Genomic DNA, 20659 nt, shown 5'->3' on the forward strand with positions numbered 1-20659 from the left:
TATATTATATATTATATATATTATATTATATTATATATTATATTTTATTTTATATTATATATTATATTTTATATTATATATTATATTATATATTAAATGGAGTACAGAATTCTGGTTCTGGACAAGATGAAGTAAGCACATTATTCCCTATCCCTCCAACTAAGTACAGTTAAAAACTCCGGACATTATATGTAAAACATACATAAGAAGACTCCAAGTCCAGGCACGGTGGCTCACACCTGTAATCCCAGCACTTTGGGAGGCCGAGACAGGCGGATCACCTGAGGTCGGGAGTTCAAGACCAGCCTGACCAACACGGAGAAACCCTGTCTCTACTAAAAATACAAAATTAGCCAAGAGTGGTGGCACATGCTTGTAATCCCAGCTACTTGGGAGGCTGAGACAGGAGAATCACTTGAACCCGGGAGGCGGAGGTTGCAGTGAGCCGAGATCACGCCATTGCATTCCAGCCTGGGCAACAAGAGCAAAACTCCATCTCAAAACAACAACAACAACAACAAAAGAAGACTCCAGAAAGTAAAGAGAAGAAGTTTGGTCAGCTAGGAACTCCAGGAACCCAAGAACAACATGGTGATGAGTTACCTCAGGTTTCTTTTTATCTTATATATAGCTCAGATTGGGTGTTGATGAAGCCCTCAACCCATTAAATACTAATGGGCATAGACAAAAAAAGCCCCAAGAAGAGCTGTTCCCGGGCCAAAGGGCCAGGAAATAGCCTAGCAAGACAGGAAACTTTGGACAATAAATGCCCTATTCCAGCAAAACACCCGAGAAAAAACCCATGCCCCCGCAACAAACCTCAGTCAGCAAAGGCTGAGTGAGGAGCCTGGATTTCTACTCTTGCCTGGCAATGATGAGGTAACCTTCTTGCACCCTGCTGTGGTAGTATCAGAAAATGCCAAGTGGGAGCCTGAACCTTCCTAACCCCCAGCAGTAATAAGGCATCTGTTATGGTTTGAATGTTTGTCCTCTTCAAAACTCACATTGAAACTTAATTCCCAATTTAACAGTATTAAGAAGTATGGCCTTGCCGGCACAGTGGCTGATGCCTGTAATCCCAGCACTCTGGGAGGCCAAGGCAAGCAGATCACTTGAGGTCAGGAGTTTGAGACCAGCCTGGTCAACATGGTGAAACCTCATCTCTACAAAAAATACAAAATTTAGCCAGGTGTGGTGGTGTGTGCCTATAGTCCCAGCTACTAGGGAGGCTGAGGCAGGAGGATTGCCTGAACTGGGGAGGTCAAGGCTGCAGTAAGCTGAGATTATACCACTGCACTCCAGCCTGGGCAACAGAGCCAGACGTTGTCTCAAAAAAAAAAAAAAAAACCAGGCGAGGCCTTTAAGAGGTAATTGGCTCATGAGGTCTCTGCCTTCATGAATGAATTAACAGGTTAATGGACTAACGGGTTATCACAAGAATGGGTCTGTTACAAAAGCCAGTTTGGTAGGCCAGGAGTGGTGGCTAACTAACACCTGTAATCCAAGCACTTTGGGAGGCCAAGGTAGGAGGATCACTTGAGTCTAGGAGTTCAAGACCAGCCTGGGCAACATAGAGAGATCATGTCTCTATAAGAAAAATAATAAATAAAAATAAAAAATAAAAGCCAGTTTGACTCTCAGTACACCCCTCTTGCCCTGTGATGTCTTCTGCCATGTTATGATGCAGCACAAAGCCCTCACCAGAAGATGACCAAATGTAGCTGCCCAATCTTGAACTTCCCAAATTCCAGAACTGTAAGAAATAAACCTGCTTTCTTTTTAAATTACCCAGTCTCAGGTATTCAGTTATATTAATAGAAAGTAAACTAATCTAGGCCAGGCACGGGGGCTCGTGTCTGTAATCCCAGCACTTCGGGAGGCCAAGGCAGGTGGGTCACGTGAGGTCAGGAGCTCGAGACCAGCCTGACCAACATGGCAAAACCTCATCTCTACAAAAAATACAAAAAATTAGCTGGGCATGGTGGTACGTGCCTGTAATCCCAGCTACTAAAGAGGCTGAGGCACAAGAATCACTAGAACCCGGGAGGCAGAGGTTGCGGTGAGCCAAGATTGCACCACTGCACTCCAGCCTGGGCAATAGAGCAAAAACTCTGTCTCAAAAAAACAGAAAGTAAACTAATCCAGTCTATCCCTGGATCTAAGGGAAAAAAACAAAGAAAAAAGAAAAAGTGTCTCTGAAGCAACCCCACTAGTAACAATGGAAGAGTAACCTGGGACTTGAATCCCCATGCAGCAGTAACAAGGCATTTCTTTTTTCTTTTTGAGACAGAGTCTTGCTGAAATAAAAATAAATTAGCCAAGCATAGTGGTGTATGCCTGTAGTGCTAGCTACTCAGGAAGCTTGAGCAGAAGGATCACTTGAGTCCAGAAGTTCAAGTTCACAGTGAGCCATGTAGGGCACATGCCACTGCCCTACAGCCTGGCCAACAGCAAGACCCTATCTCAAAACAAAATACAAACAAAACAAACAACAAAAGAAAATAGATCAAATAAAAATCTTATGACTGAAAAATACAATAATCTTGCTGAAAGAGCTCAAGAGAAGAATGAAGATGGTGAGGGAAGAATGAATGAATTTGAAAATGTAACAACAGAAATTATCCAATCTGAACAGGAACCTGTGGGACTACTAAAAAAAAAAAAGATCGGCCAGGCTCAGTGGCTCACGCCTGTAATCCCAGCACTTTGGGAGACCAAGGTTGGCGGGTCACAAGGTCAAGAGATCGAGACCATCCTGGCTAACATGGTGAAACCCTGCCTCTACTAAAAACACAAAAAATTAGCCGGGTGTGGTGACGGGCACCTGTAGTCCCAGCTACTCCGGAGGCTGAGGCAGGAGAATGGCGTGAAGCCGGGAGGCAGAGCTTGCAGTGAGCCAAGATCGCACCACTGCACTCCAGCCTGGGTGACACAGAGAGGCTCTGTCCAAAAAAAAAAAAAAAAAAGGCCAGGAGTGGTGGGTCACACCTGTAATCCCATCACTTTGGGAGGCCGAGGCGGGTGGATCACAAGGTCAGGAGTTCAAGACCAACCTGGCTAAGATGGCAAAACCCTGTATCTACTAAAAATACAAAAAAATTAGCCACGCATGGTGGTAGACGCCTGTAATCCCAGCTACTCAGGAGGCTGAGGCAGGAGAATCGCTTGAATCCAGGCGGCAGAGGTTACAGTGAGCCAAGATCACACCACTGCACTCCAACCTGGGCGACAGGCTGAGACTCCGTCTGAAAAAAAAAAAAAAAATTAGCTGGGCATGATGGCGTCTGTAGTCCTAGCTACCCAGGAGACTGAGGCAGAAGAATCGCTTGAATCCAGGAGGCAGAGGTTGCAGAGAGCCGAGATCACGCCACTGCACTCCAGCCTGGCGACAGAGCGAGACTCTGCCTCAAAAAAAAAAAAAAAGACCTAACATTCATGGTATCAGAGTCTCTGAAGGGGAGAAGAAAGCAACTGACACTAAAAAAAAAAAATCTCTGAAAAAGTAATGGCTGAAAATTTCCCAAATTTGACAAAGACATAAACCTACAGATATAACAAGCTGACCAAATCCCAAATAGGTTAAATCCCCAAAAAAATTTCTTTTGAAAGCAGTAAGACAGAAATGACATTAACACCTAAAGAGAAACAACAATTCAAATGACAGTGTATTTTTAATCAGAAAATCATAAAGGCCAAGAGAAAGTGGCATAAGATGTCTCCAGTGCTAAAAGAACTGCCAACCCAGAATTCTATACCCAGTGAAAATATCTTTCAGAAATGAGGGTAAAATAGAATTTATTGCTAACAGACCGACCCTAAAAGAATGGCTAAAGAGCTGGGCATGGTGGCTTACACCTGTAATCCCACCTTCTGAGTAGGTTTATTTAAGGCCAGGCATTCAAGACTAGCCTGAGCAACATAATAAGACCTCATCTCTAAAAAAAATTTAAGGCCAGGTGCAGTGGCTCACATGTGTAATCCTAACACTTTGGAAGATCATGGCAGGGGAACTGCTTAAGGCCAGGAGTTCAAGACCACCCTGGGCAACATAGCAAGATCCTGTCCCTATAAAAATTAGCCAGGTGTGGTGGTATGCTACTATCATCCTACCTATTCAGGATGCTGAGGTGAGAGGATCCCTTGAGCCCATGAGTTCAAAGCTGCAATGAGTTATGATCACACCACTACACCCCAGCCTGGGCGACAGAGGAACAAGTCCCTATCTCAAAAAAATAAAATAAAATAAAATTAAAATTAAAATAAAATAAAATAAAATAAAAAAATAAAATAAGTTTTTTAATTAGCTGGCATGGTGGCACATGCCTATAGTCCCAGCTACTTGGGAGGTAAAGGCAAGAGCATTGCTTGAGCCCAGGAGCTTGAGGTTGCAGTGAGCCATGATCACACTACTGTATTCCAGCCTCAGTGACAGAGTGAGACCCCTCTCTCTTGAAAAAAAAAAGAGGCCAGGCACGGTGGCTCATGGCTGTAATCCCAGCACTTTGGGAGGCCAAGGTGGCCAGATTGTTTGAGCCCAGGAGTTCGAGATTATTCTGGGCAACATGGAGAAACCCCGTGTCTACCAAAAATAAATAAATAAATACAAAAATTAGCCAGGTATGGTGACATGCACCTGTAGTCTCAGCTACTCAGGAGCCTGAGATGGGAGGATTACTAAGCCCAGGAAATCAAGGCTGCAGTGAGCTGTGATTACACCACTGCACTCCAGCCTGGGTGACACAGCAAGACCCTGTATCAAAAAAAAAGGATGTTTAAAGAAAGTTCAGACACACACAAAAAAACTTGGAGCTTTAGGAATAAAAAAGAATAATGACGTTTTCTAAATTAGATTAAATTTAAACATTAGACTCTGTTTATGGTTGCACATATTACAACATTGTCTAACATGATTCTCAATATATGTAAAAGAGATAATTAAGCAAATTATATTAAAGAGGGGAGAAGGTATGAATACTTAAATAGAGGTAAGGTTTTCACACTTCATCCAAAGTGGTAAAACGTTAATGCCAACAGACTGTGGAAAAATAGCATATGTGTAATATAATGTCCACAGCAAACACCAAAAATCTATACCAAGAGATGCATTCAAAATTGCTACAGATAAATCAAAATGGAATTCTAAATAATGTTCATGTAACTTATGGGAAGGCAGGAAAAATTAAATAGAGGAACAACAAACAGGAAAAACAAATTAAACAATAAAATGGCAGACTTAAGCTCTACTATATCAATAATTACAATAAATATAAATGGACTAAATATACTATGAAAAGACAGAGTTGGAAGAATTGATTTTAAAAGCATGAAGCAGGCCAAGCATGATGGCTCATGCCTATAATCCAAATGCTTTAGGAGGCTGAGGCAGAGGGATCATTTGAGGCCAGGAGTTCCAGACCAGCTTAGGATACATAGCAAGATCTCCATCTCTTAAAAAAAAATTGTTTTATTAGCCAGCTGCAGTGGCGTATGCCTGTAATCCTAGCTACTCAGGAGGCTGAGGCAGGAAGATCTCTTGAGTCCAGGAATTAGAGGCTGCAATGAGCTATAATGGCACCACTATACTCCAACCTGGGCAACAAAGCAAAACCCTGTCTCTAAAAAACAAGTAACAGCAACAACAAAACATGAACTATATGCTCTCTATAAGAAACTTCAGGCTGGGAGCAGTGGCTCATGCCTATAATTTGGGAGGCCAAGGTGGGAGGATCACTTGACCTCAGGAGTTCAAGATCAGCATGGGCAACATACCAAGACCTTGTCTCTACTAAAAAAATAAAAACAAAAATAAATTAGCTGGGTATGGTGGCACAATGCCTAAGGTCCCAGCTACTCTGCAAGCTGAGGTGGGAGGATTGCTTGAGCCTAGGAGATCAAGGCTGCAGTGAGCTATGATCATGCCACTGCACTCCAGGCTGGGCAACAGAGTGAGACCCTGTCTCAAAAAAAAAAAAAAAAGGAAAAGAAACTTCAAGCCAGGGATGGTGGCTCACACCTGTAACCCCAACACTTTGGGAGGCAAAGGTGGGAGGATCGCTTGAGGCTAGGAGTGCAAAACTAGCCTGGGCAGCATAGCAAGACCCTGTCTCTCCAAAAGAAAAAAAAGAAACTTCAAACATTATAAAGGAAGACTGAAAGTAAAAAAATGGAAAAATATAAACATTAATCAACAGAAAGCAAGAGTAACTATATTAATAGAAAAATTAACTTCAGAGCAAAAAAAAAAAAAATTAGCAAAGACAAAGAAGTACATCATATAATGACAAAAGGGTCAATCTACCAAGAAGACATATTAACAGTCCTGAATACGTAGGCACCAAATAACAGAGCTTTAGAATACAATAAGCAAAAACAGAATTGAAAAAATATATTTACCAATGCCGGGCGCAGTGGCTCACGCCTGTAATCCCAGCACTTTGGGAGGCCAAGGCGGGTGGATCACAAGGTCAGGAGATCGAGACCATCCTGGCTAACATGGTGAAACCCCGTCTCTACTAAAAATACAAAAAATTAGCCGGGAGTGGTGGCAGGCGCCTGTAGTCCCAGCTACTTGGGAGGCTGAGGCAGGAGAATGGCATGAACCCGGGAGGCGGAGCTTGCAGTGAGTTGAGATCGTGACACTGCACTCCAACCTGGGCAACAGAGCAAGACTCCGTCTCAAAAAAAAAAAAAGAAAAAATATATTTACCAATCCACAATTACAGTTGGATATTTCAACAAATCCTCCCTCAATAATTAAAAACTACTAGACAGAAAATCACCAAGGATAGAGAAGAACTTAACACTTCAATAGGTATAAAGCAGCTTAGCAACTTATACATCATACATGGCATGTGGTCTTGTTTTAATGATCTGTTAATATAATATATAACTATTCTCCATTGTTGCTTTCTTTTTTTCTTTGGTTGGTTGTTCTTATTGTTGTTTTCTTTTAATAACAGAACTGGTGCATATTAACTGGGGGAAAAATACTGATGTTTATAAAATAAAACTAAAATGCCCCTGTCAACCTCAACCTGCCAGCATTCACCTGAAATAACCACTCCCCAGAATCTGTATTCTTTAAAATTTTTTCTGTCTATGTATAAATATATAGGCATGCATGGTTTTAATTTTATTTTTAAAATTAAAATCATATTTGGCATACTGTCTGCAACTTGCTTTTTTTCAGCACAATGACATATTACTAACATCCTTCCTGGTTGGTGACATATAGATCATATAAAGTTCTAACAAAGATGTTCTCAGAAGCTGGGCATGGTGGCTCACTTCTGTAATCCCAACACTTTGAGAGTTGAGACGGGAGAATCACTTGAGGCCAGGAGTTAGAGATCAGTCTGAACAACACAGCAAGACGCCATTTCCACAATTTAAAAAAAATGTTCGGGAGCTAAATGATAAGAACTTATGAACACAGAGAAGGAACCCCAGATACAGGGGTCTATTTGAGGGGGGAGGATGGGGGGAGGATGAGGGGAGGGAAAGGAGGAGAAAAGATAACTATTAGGTACTGGGCTTAATACCTGGGTGATAAAATAAAATACACAACAAACCCCCATGACACGTGTTTACCTAGTAACAAGCCTTCACATGTACCCCCAAACCTGAAATAAAAGTTAAAAAAAAATAGGGACAATTAACCAGGTGTGGTGGCTCACACCTGTAATCCCAACACTTTGGGAGGCCGAGGAGGGTGGATCACGAGGTCAGGAGATCAAGACCATCCTGGGTAACGCAGTGAAACCCCGTCTCTACTAAAAATACAAAAAAAAATTAGTTGGGTGTGGTGGCAGGCACCTGTAGTCCCAGCTACTCAGGAGGCTGAGGCAGGAGAATGGCGTGAACCCGGGAGGCGGAGCTTGCAGTGAGCTGAGATCACACCACTTCACTCCAGCCCGGGCGATAGAGCAAGACTCCATCTCAAAAAAAAAAAAAAAATCAGAGACAATTTAAAAACAAAGTTCGCCAGGCACAGTGGCTCACGCCTGTAATCCTAGCACTCTGGGAGGCCAAGGCAGGCAGATCACCTGAGGTCAGGAGTATTAGACTAGCCTGGCCAACGTCATGAAACTTTGTCTCTACTAAAAAATACAAAAACTTAGCCAGGTGTGGTGGTACAAGCCTGTAGTCCCAGCTACTCAGGAGGCTGAGACAGGAGAATTGCTTGAACCCAGGAGGCAGAGGTTGCAGTGAGCCACCAAGGTCGTGCCATTGCACTCCAGCCCGGGCGACAGAGTGAGACTCCATCTCGAAGAAAAAAAAGAAAAAGTTGATTTAAAAAAAATGTTCTCAGCTGGGTGCAGTGGCTCATGCCTGTAATCCCAGCACTTTGGGAGGCCGAGGTGGGTGGATCACCTGAGGTCAGTAGTTCGAGACCAGCCTGGCCAACATGGTGAAACCCCATCTCTACTAAAAATGCAAGAAATTAGCCAGGCGTGGCGGCAGGCACCTGTAATCACAGCTACTCGGGGAGCTGAGGCAGGGAATCGCTTGAACCCAGGAGGCGGAAGTTGCAGTGAGCTGAGGTCACATGCCATTGCACTCCAGCCTGGGCAACAAGAGTGAAACTCCATCTCAAAAAATGTATATATATATATATGTATATTCTCAGAAAACAGCATGTCCTTAATAAGTTTCTTGTAGTTACAAAAGCCTATTATACTCAGCACCTAGAAACATAATGACCATCAGATTAATGTTAAACAACAGAAGAATGAATAAAACTCTCCTAGAGCAAGAAGACAGCAGAGTTGAAAGTACTCTGTAAATCATAAAGGGAGTAAACACGTAAGTATTATTACAATTATATTTTCTAATTTTTTTTGTTTTTTAAAGTAAACACTAAAAGCTAGCTGGCATCATTAGATAAATAAAAATATTGGTATTCTATCATTATGTGCAAAAAAATGAGGGGGTTATGTTAACACAAGTATTTGTTTCTAAGAGTGAAATACTCACAGCTGTTTCTCTTTTTGGGAGATTTGTTTCTGCAGACTATCAGATTTACTGAGACATTCTTGTAGATATTTCTCGTCCTCATCTTCAGCTTCCATTTGCGCCTTCTCTGCTTGCTGCAATCTGGTGTAATTCAAATCAACTTTGGGTAAAACTGAGGCTAGAACTAGGGTGTAAAAGGGTGAAGAAGACAAATAAAAGAAAAATGGGGAAATAGAAACATTTCTAAATGAAAACAAAGTTTGGGGGAAAACTCACAAACTCAAACGTGAAAGAGCCACACAATGTCTAGAAGTTGTTTTGTGATTTTTTTTTCTATATAACATGTAGTATGCCCAGAATACTATCTTCAAATTTGTTTTATTTCTTGTTCATAATTAACAGTGCAAAGCAATACAGCCTTTACCACTTATGCAGAGCATAATGAATCAAATTTCAAAGCATAATAGGTATGTTACTACCTTTTTACAAAAGCATGAAAAGCAAAGGATTTATGCCTACACTAGGTGAAGAAGCCACACTGTTATATGTTATGCTAGGATGTGTATGCCAGGAATCAAGTGTGCTACAAGGCCAAGAGCAAAGACCTGCAATTACTCCAAATGATAGCCAAGTCCTTCTTACGGCATCTTTATGCATTTACTAAATTATGCCGAAGCTCTATGTATGTGTGTGTGTGCACGTGTGCATATATGTTTAAGATTCAAAAAGAATTTGGTGCCAGTTGGTGTCATTTGCTAGCGATCATTTTTGTTCCTCACCATTTAATATTAAAAATTAGCTAAAACATCGTGATTTTCATCTTTCCTGTTTTTATTTGTAAGTCGTTGCATTTTCCTGTGCTTAGCTCCACTCCCTGCCTTCTCTGGCCATCTAGGATTTCTTATATTTAACTTCAATATTTTTATAAGAAAATATTTACCAAGATTCAAAGGATATTAACTCCTTGCAGGAAATCACAAGAGAAATTTCGGTTCAACTGACTAAAAAACTCTTCCTCTTCCTTTCTTAAAACCATACCAATGGAGCAACCCTCACATATTTCAGGGGTATAAATGCTGCTTCCAAGGAAAGGAGAGTAACATTTAAGTTATTTCCAAATCCAAGTTTAAATTAGAATATTCAGGTGCTGGAGTTGGACCCAGGCTTTTCTCTGAGGTTACAAAAAGGAAAATAAAAGTCAGAGTGAGGTAGGCCTTGAAGTTGTGCTATCACAGAAGAGGGCAAGGGAGAAGTGGAAAACTGAGAAGCTGAAGCACAGGATGTTGGCCAGTCTGGGTTATAAATTATTTTAAAGCATATTTAAAAATCTGTAAGGGAGTCATTGCGCAAAGAGTGGGCCAATGAGAAAAAAAAATCTGTGCCAACACAGTATAAAACTGAAGGTTAAGTTATTTTTAAACAATCTTCATATTTTTCATCAAAAAGTAGCTAAAAAGATAAAACTGCATTTGAAAATCCTGACCTCCAAAGGGTCAATACTCAAATCACCCTTTGTGCACAAGGTTTGAGGAATGTATGTCTGGAAATCCAAGTGCACCCACTCTGCTTGATGGCAGTGTATTACCACAGCAGCTGACTAAGAAATGTACAGGGTTCCTAACACCCTTTTAGAATATTTAATAGCATAGATTCCTTTCTATTTAATATATTATAAAATTGTTGATTCTCTTTTCATTTAGTCTGTTTAAATACAAGTGGTCTTCAGAAAGATATATCTTTGACCAGCTTGTACTGGTCCTGCGTGTCACTGCTGGCACATTTCACCAATGACATTGCAATTGTCCTAGTTTGAGTTAACAAATCGTTGTCACTTCATAATGGAATGGAAAGAAATCAAAGACAGAAAAAGGTAATAAAGATGTCCAAAATGTAAAAATGGGGATAAAGAAAACAAAAAAGAAAAAAGAAGAAAGAGGATGTCAATAAAAGAATATTCATGTCAATAAAGCATTAATAGTTATGTTTTTCATAAGTAGATTCAAAGAAAGCAATGATAAAAGACATATGTTGACACCAACATGACAGGGCAATGGAAATACATTACATTTTCCAACAATAAAAGTGAAAAATGCCAATATAAAACAATTCAGTTTAAACAAAATTATATCTTCGGCTGGGTTGAGGGTCCTAGCTCAAAGAAACAAAACTAAACCACCAATTCGGAATGCTTGATTTCAGATAAACAGATGGTGAATGGCAAAGAATATGACAATTAATATGCATGGAAATCAATCAGGGATAATCTCACTCTGTTCATTTTTAATTTTTTTGACGTTTCTATTTGTGTATTTGTTTTATGTAATTGAACGACATGAAACTGCTGATATTAGGCCTCTAAGAAAAATCTACAATATGACAACTTCCAATGAATCAGCGTAATATAAAGCAACTTGATTCCATGCAACAACCAAAGCAAAAACGCAAAATCCTGCTGGGCTTAAACAAAAAACATCTCCTAATCTATGTCTTCCTAATGGTTTTTGTGGCAGGTGTAGGAACTGAATAAAGAAAAAGGGAAGAAGAAAAGAAAAAAAGAAACTAAGACTGGAAATGCTGTACCTTTGTTCCAGCTGCCTCATGGCTGCAGTAATTTTATTGGTTTTTTCTTCTAGTCGGGCAATTATTTCATTTTTTTCTTTCAAGCCATCTTCAGAACCCTATTTATAAAAACAAAAGCTACGGTGGTTTTGATTTTTGTGTGTGTGTGTGTGTGTGTGTGTGTGTGTGTCTGTGTGTGTGTGTGTTTAATAGACAGGGTATCACTATGCAGCCCAGGTTGGGTTTGAACTTCTGGGCTCAAGCTATCCCACCTCTCAGCCACCAAAGTAGAGTTTTGATCAGTTAACCTGAGTATTTATAAGTTTCTTACACCATTTTGCTATGGGACTGTTACTTTGAAATGAACAGTTACTTTATACATTAAAATAATTGTGTGATATAAAGCAGTGCTATTAGTCTTTTTTTTTTTTTTTTTTGAGACAGAGTCTCACTCTGTTGACCAGGCTGGAGTGCAGTGGCGCCATCTCGGCTCACTGCAAGCTCCGCCTTCGGGTTCACACCATTCTCCTGCCTCAGCCTCCCAAGTAGCTGGGACTACAGGCACCCACCGCTGCGCCCGGCTAATTTTTTTGTATTTTTAGTAGAGACAGGGTTTCACTGTGTTAGCCAGGATGGTCTCAATCTCCTGACCTTGTGATCCGCCCGCCTCGGCCTCCCAAAGTGCTGGGATTACAGGCATGAGCCACCGCACCCGGCCCTTTTTTTTTTTTAAGATGGGGTCTTGCTATGTTCACCAGGCTGGTCTCAAATTCCTGGCCTCAAACAATCCTCCCATCTCGGCCTCCCTAAGTGCTAGGATTACAACATGAGCCATGGCACCTGGCCTCTATTAGTCTTCATTTAAAATGAATAGGCTGGATGCGGTGGCTCACACCTGTAATCCCAGCTCTTTGGGAGGCCAAGGTGAGAGGACCGCTTGAGACCACCCTGGGCAATATAGTGAGACCTCATCTCTACAGAAAACAAAAGAAAAAAAGAAAAAAAATTAAAAAATAAAATGTAAGAAAGAAAAAACTCCACCTTCAATATTGTTGGAAGATGACAGAATACATTCTTGTAAAATATGACATTTTTCAAATTAATTAAATTGTAAAGGGTTTTGGCAACAAATCTACTTAACAGCGATATCATCGTACAAAACTTACAATTATGGGCCTGGCATGGTGGCTCACGCCTGTAATCTCAGCACTTTGGGAGGCCGAGGTGGGTGGATCACCTGAGGTCAGGAGTTCGAAACCAGCCTAGCCAACATTGTGAAACCCCATCTCTACTAAAAACACAAAAATTGGCCAGGCATATTGGTATATGCCTGTAATCCCAGCTACTAGGGAGGCTGAGGCAGGAGAATCACTTGAACCTCGGGGACAGAGGTTGCAGTGCATCGAGATCGCACCACTGTACTCCAGCCTGGGCAACAGAGCAAGACTCTGCCTCAAAAAAAAAAAAAAAAACAAAGAAAGAAAATTTGCTATTATGATAGTGTAGCATTTCAATCAAAATTAAATCTTTCTTAGGACTACACTGGAAAAGGAAGTTCACAAAAACGTTTTGCAGTTTAAATTGAGAGTTTTCCCAAAAAATTTAATCTTCATACTCTTAACCTTTCAACATTAAAAATTTAGACAGGTGATATTTTGTTTGTTGATACCTTTTTCATTACATTTCTTAAGCTTTCATTTAGAAAAAAAAGACATTGGCCTTTATAACTAATATGGCACAGTTAAAATAAAATGGGCTCATCTCTTAAAAACCAAAACCTTTCTACAAATATTCACTTTCAATTTACATAAAATGAAATTTAAGAAAAATTCTTACCTGCAATTTTTGATACATCTCTATGTTAATTGCTTTAACTTCCTCTAGTTGTTGTCGAAGGCCTATCAGAGTATCTTGTTTCTCATGGATATCTTTCTCCAGCAACTTCATGGCAAGTTCAATCTCATGCTTCATACTAACTTGTACTGCTAGCTCATTCTCTACATCCTGCAATTTCAATATATCCTCAATTCACATGCCACTTCAGGATGTAAAAATTAGATATACTTTAAGAAAGATTTTCCATTCAATATGCAGACTACACCTTTTAAGTCCACTAAAGGGAATCAGCCAGGCCCTATAACAACATAATAAATATTTTGAAATGCAGGGCCAGGCGCAGTGGCTCATACCTGTAATCCCAGCACTTTGGGAGGCCGAGGTGGGTGGATCACTTGAGGTCAAGAGTTCGAGACCAGCCTGACCAACATGGTGAAACTCCGTCTCTACCAAAAATATACAAAAACTTAGCCAGGCATGGTGGCACACGCTTGTAGTCCCAGCTACCAGAGAGGTTGAGGGGAGAGAATCACTTGAACCCAGGAGGCAAAGGTTGCAGTGAGCCGAAATCACACCACTGCACTCCAGCCTGGGCAACAGAGTAAGACCCTGCCTCAAAAAATAAGTAAATATTTTCAAATGCAGTTTTTGCTAAAATGAAAGCATTTTCTATATTCTGTTACTCTTTTACAGTCCAAGAATTAATCATTTTTATGCTTCATAAATTGAATATTAATTTTCCTTAAACAAAAGGAAATGAAGCGGTCTGTACATGTAAAGGCCAAAGTAACTCAAAAAACAGTTTAATTTCTTTTTTTTTTTTTGAGACAGAGTCTCGCTCTGTTGCCCAGGCTGGAGTGCAGTGGCGCCATCTTGGCCCACTGCAAGCTCCGCCTCCCAGGTTCACGCCATTCTCCTGCCTCAGCCTCCCAAGTAGGTGGGACCACAGGGGTCTGCCACTATGACTGGCTAATTTTTTTTTTTTTTTTTTTTGTATTTTTAGTACAGACAGGGTTTCACCATGTTAGCCAGGATGGTCTCAATCTCCCAACCTTGTGATCCACCAGCCTCGGCCTCCCAAAGTGCTCAGATTACAGGCGTGAGCCACCGCACCTGGCCAACGCAGTTTAATTTCTTAAGAATTTTTTATCAGAAAAATTAAAAAGTTTCTTATGATTTATTTTAAGAAATTTATTGGCCTGGTGTGGTGGCTCACACAGGTAATCCCAGCACTTTGGGAGGCCAAGGCGGGCAGATCATGAGGTCAAGAGATCAAGACCATCCTGGCTAACATGGTGAAACCCCGTCTCTACTAAAAATACAAAAAATTAGCCAGGCGTGGTGGCAGGCGCCTGTAGTCCCAGCTACTCAGGAGGCTGAGGCAGGAGAATGGCGTGAACCTGGGAGGCAGAGCTTGCAGTGAGCCGAGATGGCGCCATTGCACTCCAGCTTGGGCGACAGAGTGAGACTCCATCTCAAAAAAAAAAAAAAAGAAAAGAAATTTATTAACATTAAAGACAAACAGAAAAGGTGATAAAAAGATGGGCAATATTCTCTTCTTGACCTGGGTGGAGGTTACACAGGTTATTTGTGTTATAATTCATTAAGCTGTAGATTTGTATTTTTCTGTTGGCATTATATTTCACAATTTCAAAGGTTAAAAAACAAGTTAATTTTAAATATGACTTTCCTAATATTTGAATATGTCGTTCTGTTCTATTTCATTCTCTATAATGCTGGTCACAACCCATTCATTCACAATCATATACTGTAACTTACAGTTTAAAAAACACTGATACAGGTCAGGCACAGTGGCTTATGCCTATAATCTCAGCACTTTGGGAGGCCAAGTCAGGTGGATCACTTGAGGCCAGGAGTTTGAGCCCAGCCTGGCCAACACGGCAAAACCCCATCTTTATAAAAAATACAAAGATTAGCCAGGCATGGTGGCACATGCCTGTAGTTCCAGCTACTTGGGAGGCTGAGGTACAAGAATTGCTGGCCAGGCGCGGTGGCTCACGCTTGTAATCCCAGCACTTTGGGAGGCCGAGGCAGGCGGATCATGAGGTCAGGAGATCGAGACCACGGTGAAACCCCGTCTCTACTAAAAATACAAAAAAATTAGCCAGGCGTGGTGGCGGGTGCCTGTAGTCCCAGCTACTTGGAGAGGCTGAGGCAGGAGAACGGCATGAACCCAGGAGGCAGAGCTTGCAGTGAGCCAAGATTGCGCCACTGCACTCCAGCCTGGGTGACAGAGCGAGACTCCATCTCAAAAAAAAAAAAAAAAAAGAATTGCTTAAACCTGGGAGGCAGAGGCTGCAGTGAGCCAAGATCGCACCACTGTACTCCAGCCTGAGTGACAGAGCAAGACTCTGTCTCAAAACAACAATAGGCCGGGCACAATGGCTCACGCCTGTAATCCCAACACTTTGGGAGGTCAAGGCAGGCAGATCACTTGAGGCCAGGAGTTCAAGACCAGGCTGGCCAACATGGTGAAACCCCATCTCTACAAAAAATACAAAAATTAGCCGGGCGTGGCAGCACATGCCTTGTAGTCCCAATTACTTGGGAGGCTGAGGTACAAGAATCACTTGAACCCGGGAGGCAGAGGCTGCAGTGAGCCAAGATCACACCACTGCACTCCAGCCTGGGCAACAGAGTGAGAAACCGTCTCAAAACAACAACAAAACATTGATATAGTGGAAGCTTAGAAAATTTGAGAAGATTAAGGGGTGAGCTTGCTACATACCACACCAAAAAGGATAAGGCTGAAAGAGATTTTAAATGGTGCTTGCTTGAGGGTAAATTACTCCCAGGATGATCCTGCTAATGTAATTTTTAATATAACCTACCTGTCGTAACTGAGATTCATCTCGAAGCTGCCTTCTGGCTTCATTGTACATTTCATCTAGCCCCTGACGAGAATGCTTATATGTTTGAAGCTCAGTTTCCACATCTACTTTGGTAACCTAGGAAGAAAACAAAATTTTTCATTCTATAGTCACTACTATTAATACAGCACAGAAATACCTACTTCATGCAAAAGTCCCTAAAAATGGTAATTTCTGACACAAGATTGTCTGCTCGAAAGCAGTCTATACTTACCTCTAGGTGCTGCTGTGTTTTCATTAAAATCAATTTATTTTCACTTCGTAATTGATGATTTTCTTCCTGGAGTTTAATGATGTTATTCTTTGCTATTGCTAACTAAAAATATGAAACAGGCAAGAAAAAAGATTTTAAACACCCTTATACTTGCTTTACAGGTTATGTGCCTGGCCATAACTATCAGAAAATAAAATCTCACAACTAGCAAAAGGTCTGTCACATTCACAGAAACATTCATAAGAAAAACATGCTCGTTATTATCCCAAGTTACCAGTTTTAAAAATTATACTCTTATTTCCTTTGGAACTATTCCTGCTATTTTCTTTTATAGTTGAAACACATTAGGCTTATTTGTTATGCTTATAATAAACATATTATGCTTACTGTATGATTTACAGTATGTCCTGAATACAAAGTGTCTGAGTAAACAAATAGAGAATTATGCATTAAATAACAAAGGCTTTAAAGACTTGTGTAAAGATAAAAACATGCATACGGAAAGAAGGTTGTGCTATCACTGCAAATGTATACAGACATTTGTGGTAACTGAGTTGGACACCCCATGAAGTCTAGACATGTAACAGGAACTTAAGTGACTACGACAAACAAGAGACAGGTCTCACCATGAGTTAAACATGAGTGATTAAGTGGTTTGACTCTGAGGACCAGAATGGAAAGAGAGATCCTATGAAAACAAAGCAGAGACCATTCCCTAATGATGGTTTGCAATTAACATATTTCTAAACACTTTATCAGGGATCAACTTGAACTTCACAGTCCTACTAAAGTCAAGAAGAGGCACAAACTAGTGAGTAGCTCTGTAATAGTCCCGATCAGGAGCCCAACCATCAAAAATAAAGATGCATTCTTAACTGCAGTCATGCAAGTTATCATGTGTTCCTTGGTTTGGAAAAATTAGGCCAATTTTAAAAGAAATGAGAATGTTAATTAACATAGAAAATAGGGTTCACAATACAAATAACAGAAGCCTAAATATTTCTGAAAGTATGTAAGCAATAATTCTGTGGTTTAATATATTAAAAAAAAATCTAGAAAGCAACTCTACAAAAAAGAGAGCCGAGATAAATTTCTGGTTCTGCTCCAAATGCACTCTGGGATCGCCAGATAGCTACTTTCACTACGCAAGAAACCAGAGTACATGGGATGAGTTTTACACATGAGAAGGTGGAAAAACGGTTAACATGATCATGCAGTGATGCCTGTGAAGAAAAGTAATCTGACTAGTGGAACAGTGGGAAGAGAGGGACGGTATCATTTTAACAAGAATTTCTTTTTTTATGTGTATTTTTTTTTTTGTATTATACTTTAACTTCTGGGATACATGTGCAGAACGTGCAGGTTTGTTACACAGGTATACATGTGCCACAGTGGTTTACTGCACTTAACAAGAATTTCTAACTACAGGTGATTACACCAGGTAAATATAGGTCATCCAGATTTTAAAATGAAAATCACAGCTTATCTACTGAAGAGTTTGTATGAGTTTCATCTCTGAGGCTCATTTTTAGAAGGTGAGTATCTCAAATATAGTATCTCAGATTCATATAACTGAGGATTTGCCTAAGAATATATGGTTTCTCTAGAACTTATAATCAGTTACAACTATATTACAAGTATTGCATCACAATGATGAGTGTGTGTTCGTATGTGTAAGTTTAACGCATTCATATTTAAAATGGAAAAGGATCACAAACACTAGGTCCATGAAATACATTTATCCATTAGACAATACCTCTTCAATCAGCTTAGTATTTGACTTTTCTAATGAATCAACTCTTGAATGGAGGCTGCTGACTGTGCTGCTGAAATTAAGAAAGAAAAAAACTCATTCAAAATCACACAAACTCAAAAAGGCACAAAAAAATATGTTATCCTAGATTTACTACGTTTACTGACAGGCACCAACTGCCCTGTCCAAATTTCTGCGTGTGGAAAATTTCATTAACTTGGATAACTTGATTTAGCTAGGAGGGCAATAAAGAGTGTAGCAAAATAATATTTATATTAAAATTCCATTTGGTGCTACTGATTTTTTTTTTTTTTTGAGATGGAGTCTCACTCTGTTGCCCAGGCTGGAGTGCAGTGGCGCGATCTCGGCTCACTGCAGCCTCCGCCTCCTGGGTTCAAACGATTCTTCTGCCTCAGCCTCCTGAATAGCTGGGTTTACAGGTGTGCGCCACCATGCCCAGCTAATTTTTGTATTTTTAGTAGAGACGGGGTTTCACCATGTTGGTCAGGCTGGTCTCGAACTCCTGACCTCATGACCCACCCACCTCATTCTCCCAAAGTGCTGGGATTACAGGCGTGAGCAACAGCACCCGGCCTACTCATTTTTTTACATTGTCTTCTTAGGGTCCTTCTTACATTTAACTGAAAATATTTGGGAATAAAAATTCGACACAAAGATTACTAAGTATTGTTAAAATTATATTCAAAAGGATGAACTTTAAATGTCTACTTTATAATTATGTGGTTTGATGAGGCATATAAACAATGGTCTTTAATTCAAGCTCCATTTTGTTTCCCCTCTCCATTTTCATGAGAACTTAGAGACATCCAAAGTCAACTATGGTTTGAGAAATATGAAGATGAGATACCCAGCATCAGGTTCTTAGTATCAAGGATCTGGCAGCTAAACACCCTGTCTTTCAAAGGAAGTAGTCAAAGGTCAGATTATAACAGATGAACATACTTGTTTTTTGCATTTTTGTTTAAATGAATCAAGACCGGACATTATTGTATATTTTAAGAATGTTGGCCAGGCGTGGTGGCTCACACCTGTAATCCCAGCCCTTTGGGAGGCTGAGGCAGGCAGATCACCTGAAGTCATTAGGAGTTGGAGATCAGCCTGGCCAACATGGTGAAACCCCGTCTCTACTAAAAATACAAAACTTAGCCAAGCGTGGTGGCGGGTGCCTGTAATCCCAGCTACTTGGGTGGCTGAGGCAGGAGAATCACTTGAACCTGGGAGGCAGAGGTTGCAGTGAGCCGAGATCGTGCCACTGTACTCCAGCCTGGGCAACAAGGGCAAAACTCCACCTCAAAACAAAAGAATGTTGTCCAAGGCCTGTTTGATACTACCATCTCAAAACCTTCTCTAATAAAATGTAATATTCTATATATAGTATGTTTCAGCAAAATAAATAATAGATACAATAAATTTTATACCAGCCTCAGAAACAAGTATTGGTATTTCAATTTTACTAGTGAAACAAGAAAAATGTTTTTCCATTCATATTAAATCATTTTTAAGACATAATCATTCTTAGGTAGACAACTTGAGTTTTTCACAAATAGCACCACGATGTCCTGATGGTAACGACAGACAAACACAGGTCTAGGAGACGTAAGACCAAGAGCCCTGCTTTTCTACTTCCTAACTGTGTCACCTTGAAAGTTGTAAAACCAGCCAGGTGCAGTGGCTCATACCCATAATCCCAGCACTTTGGGAGGCCGAGGCAGGCAGATCACGAGGTCAGGAATTCAAAATCAGCCTGGCCAACATGGTGAAACCCCATCTCTACTAAAAATACAAAACTTAGCTGGGCATGGTGGCACACGCCTGTAATCCCAGCTACTCGGGAGGCTGAGGCAGGAGAATCGATTGAACCTGGGAGGCGGAGATTGCAGTGAGCCAAGATCGCGCCATCACACTCCAGCCTGGGTGACAGGGCAAGACTCCGTCTCAAAAAATAATAATAATAATAAAAGAAAGTTGCAAAACCTTCCTGAGCTGCAGTTTCTTTTCTACAAAATTGGACAATAATATTCACCTTGCCTTTATGTGAGAATACAATAATCATCAAGAAAAGCACTTTGAAAACAAACTCTCAATAGTAGTTTTGAGTGAGGAATAATAGGTGAATTCAGGCCAGGCGCGGTGGCTCACACATGTAATCCCAGCACTTTGGGAGGCCGAGGCTGGTGGATCACGAGGTCAGGAGTTTGAGACCAGCCTGACCAACATGGTGAAACCCTGTCTCTACTAAAAATACAAAAATTAGCCCAGCGTGGTGGTACGTGTCTGTAATCCCAGCTACTCGGAAGGCTGAGGCAGGAGAATTGCTTGAACCTGGGAGGTGGAGGTTGCAATGAGCTGAGATCGTGCCATTGCATTCCAGCCTGGGCGACAAGACCAAGACTCCATAAAAAAGTGAATTCTACTTTTTTTCTATATGTT

General features: G+C 40.7%; 1 protein-coding gene across 1 annotated transcript in view; it reads right to left on the reverse strand.

The window, feature by feature from the left end:
- Positions 1-19184, reverse strand: part of RUFY2 (RUN and FYVE domain containing 2) — a 51833-nt gene extending 32649 nt beyond the window's left edge. Inside the window, exons 1-7 of the mRNA XM_058437016.1 lie at positions 19172-19184; positions 18212-18303; positions 16456-16557; positions 16203-16319; positions 13351-13518; positions 11536-11633; positions 8977-9096 (exon numbers count right to left, since the gene is read on the reverse strand). Of these exons, the coding sequence (XP_058292999.1) occupies positions 8977-9096; positions 11536-11633; positions 13351-13518; positions 16203-16319; positions 16456-16557; positions 18212-18303; positions 19172-19184 (710 nt within the window). The remainder of the gene's footprint in view (positions 1-8976; positions 9097-11535; positions 11634-13350; positions 13519-16202; positions 16320-16455; positions 16558-18211; positions 18304-19171) is intronic.
- Positions 19185-20659: the final 1475 nt, after the last annotated feature.

The sequence above is a fragment of the Hylobates moloch genome, unplaced genomic scaffold (genome assembly GCF_009828535.3).
Source record: "Hylobates moloch isolate HMO894 unplaced genomic scaffold, HMol_V3 SCAFFOLD_3, whole genome shotgun sequence".
NCBI lineage: Eukaryota > Metazoa > Chordata > Mammalia > Primates > Hylobatidae > Hylobates > Hylobates moloch.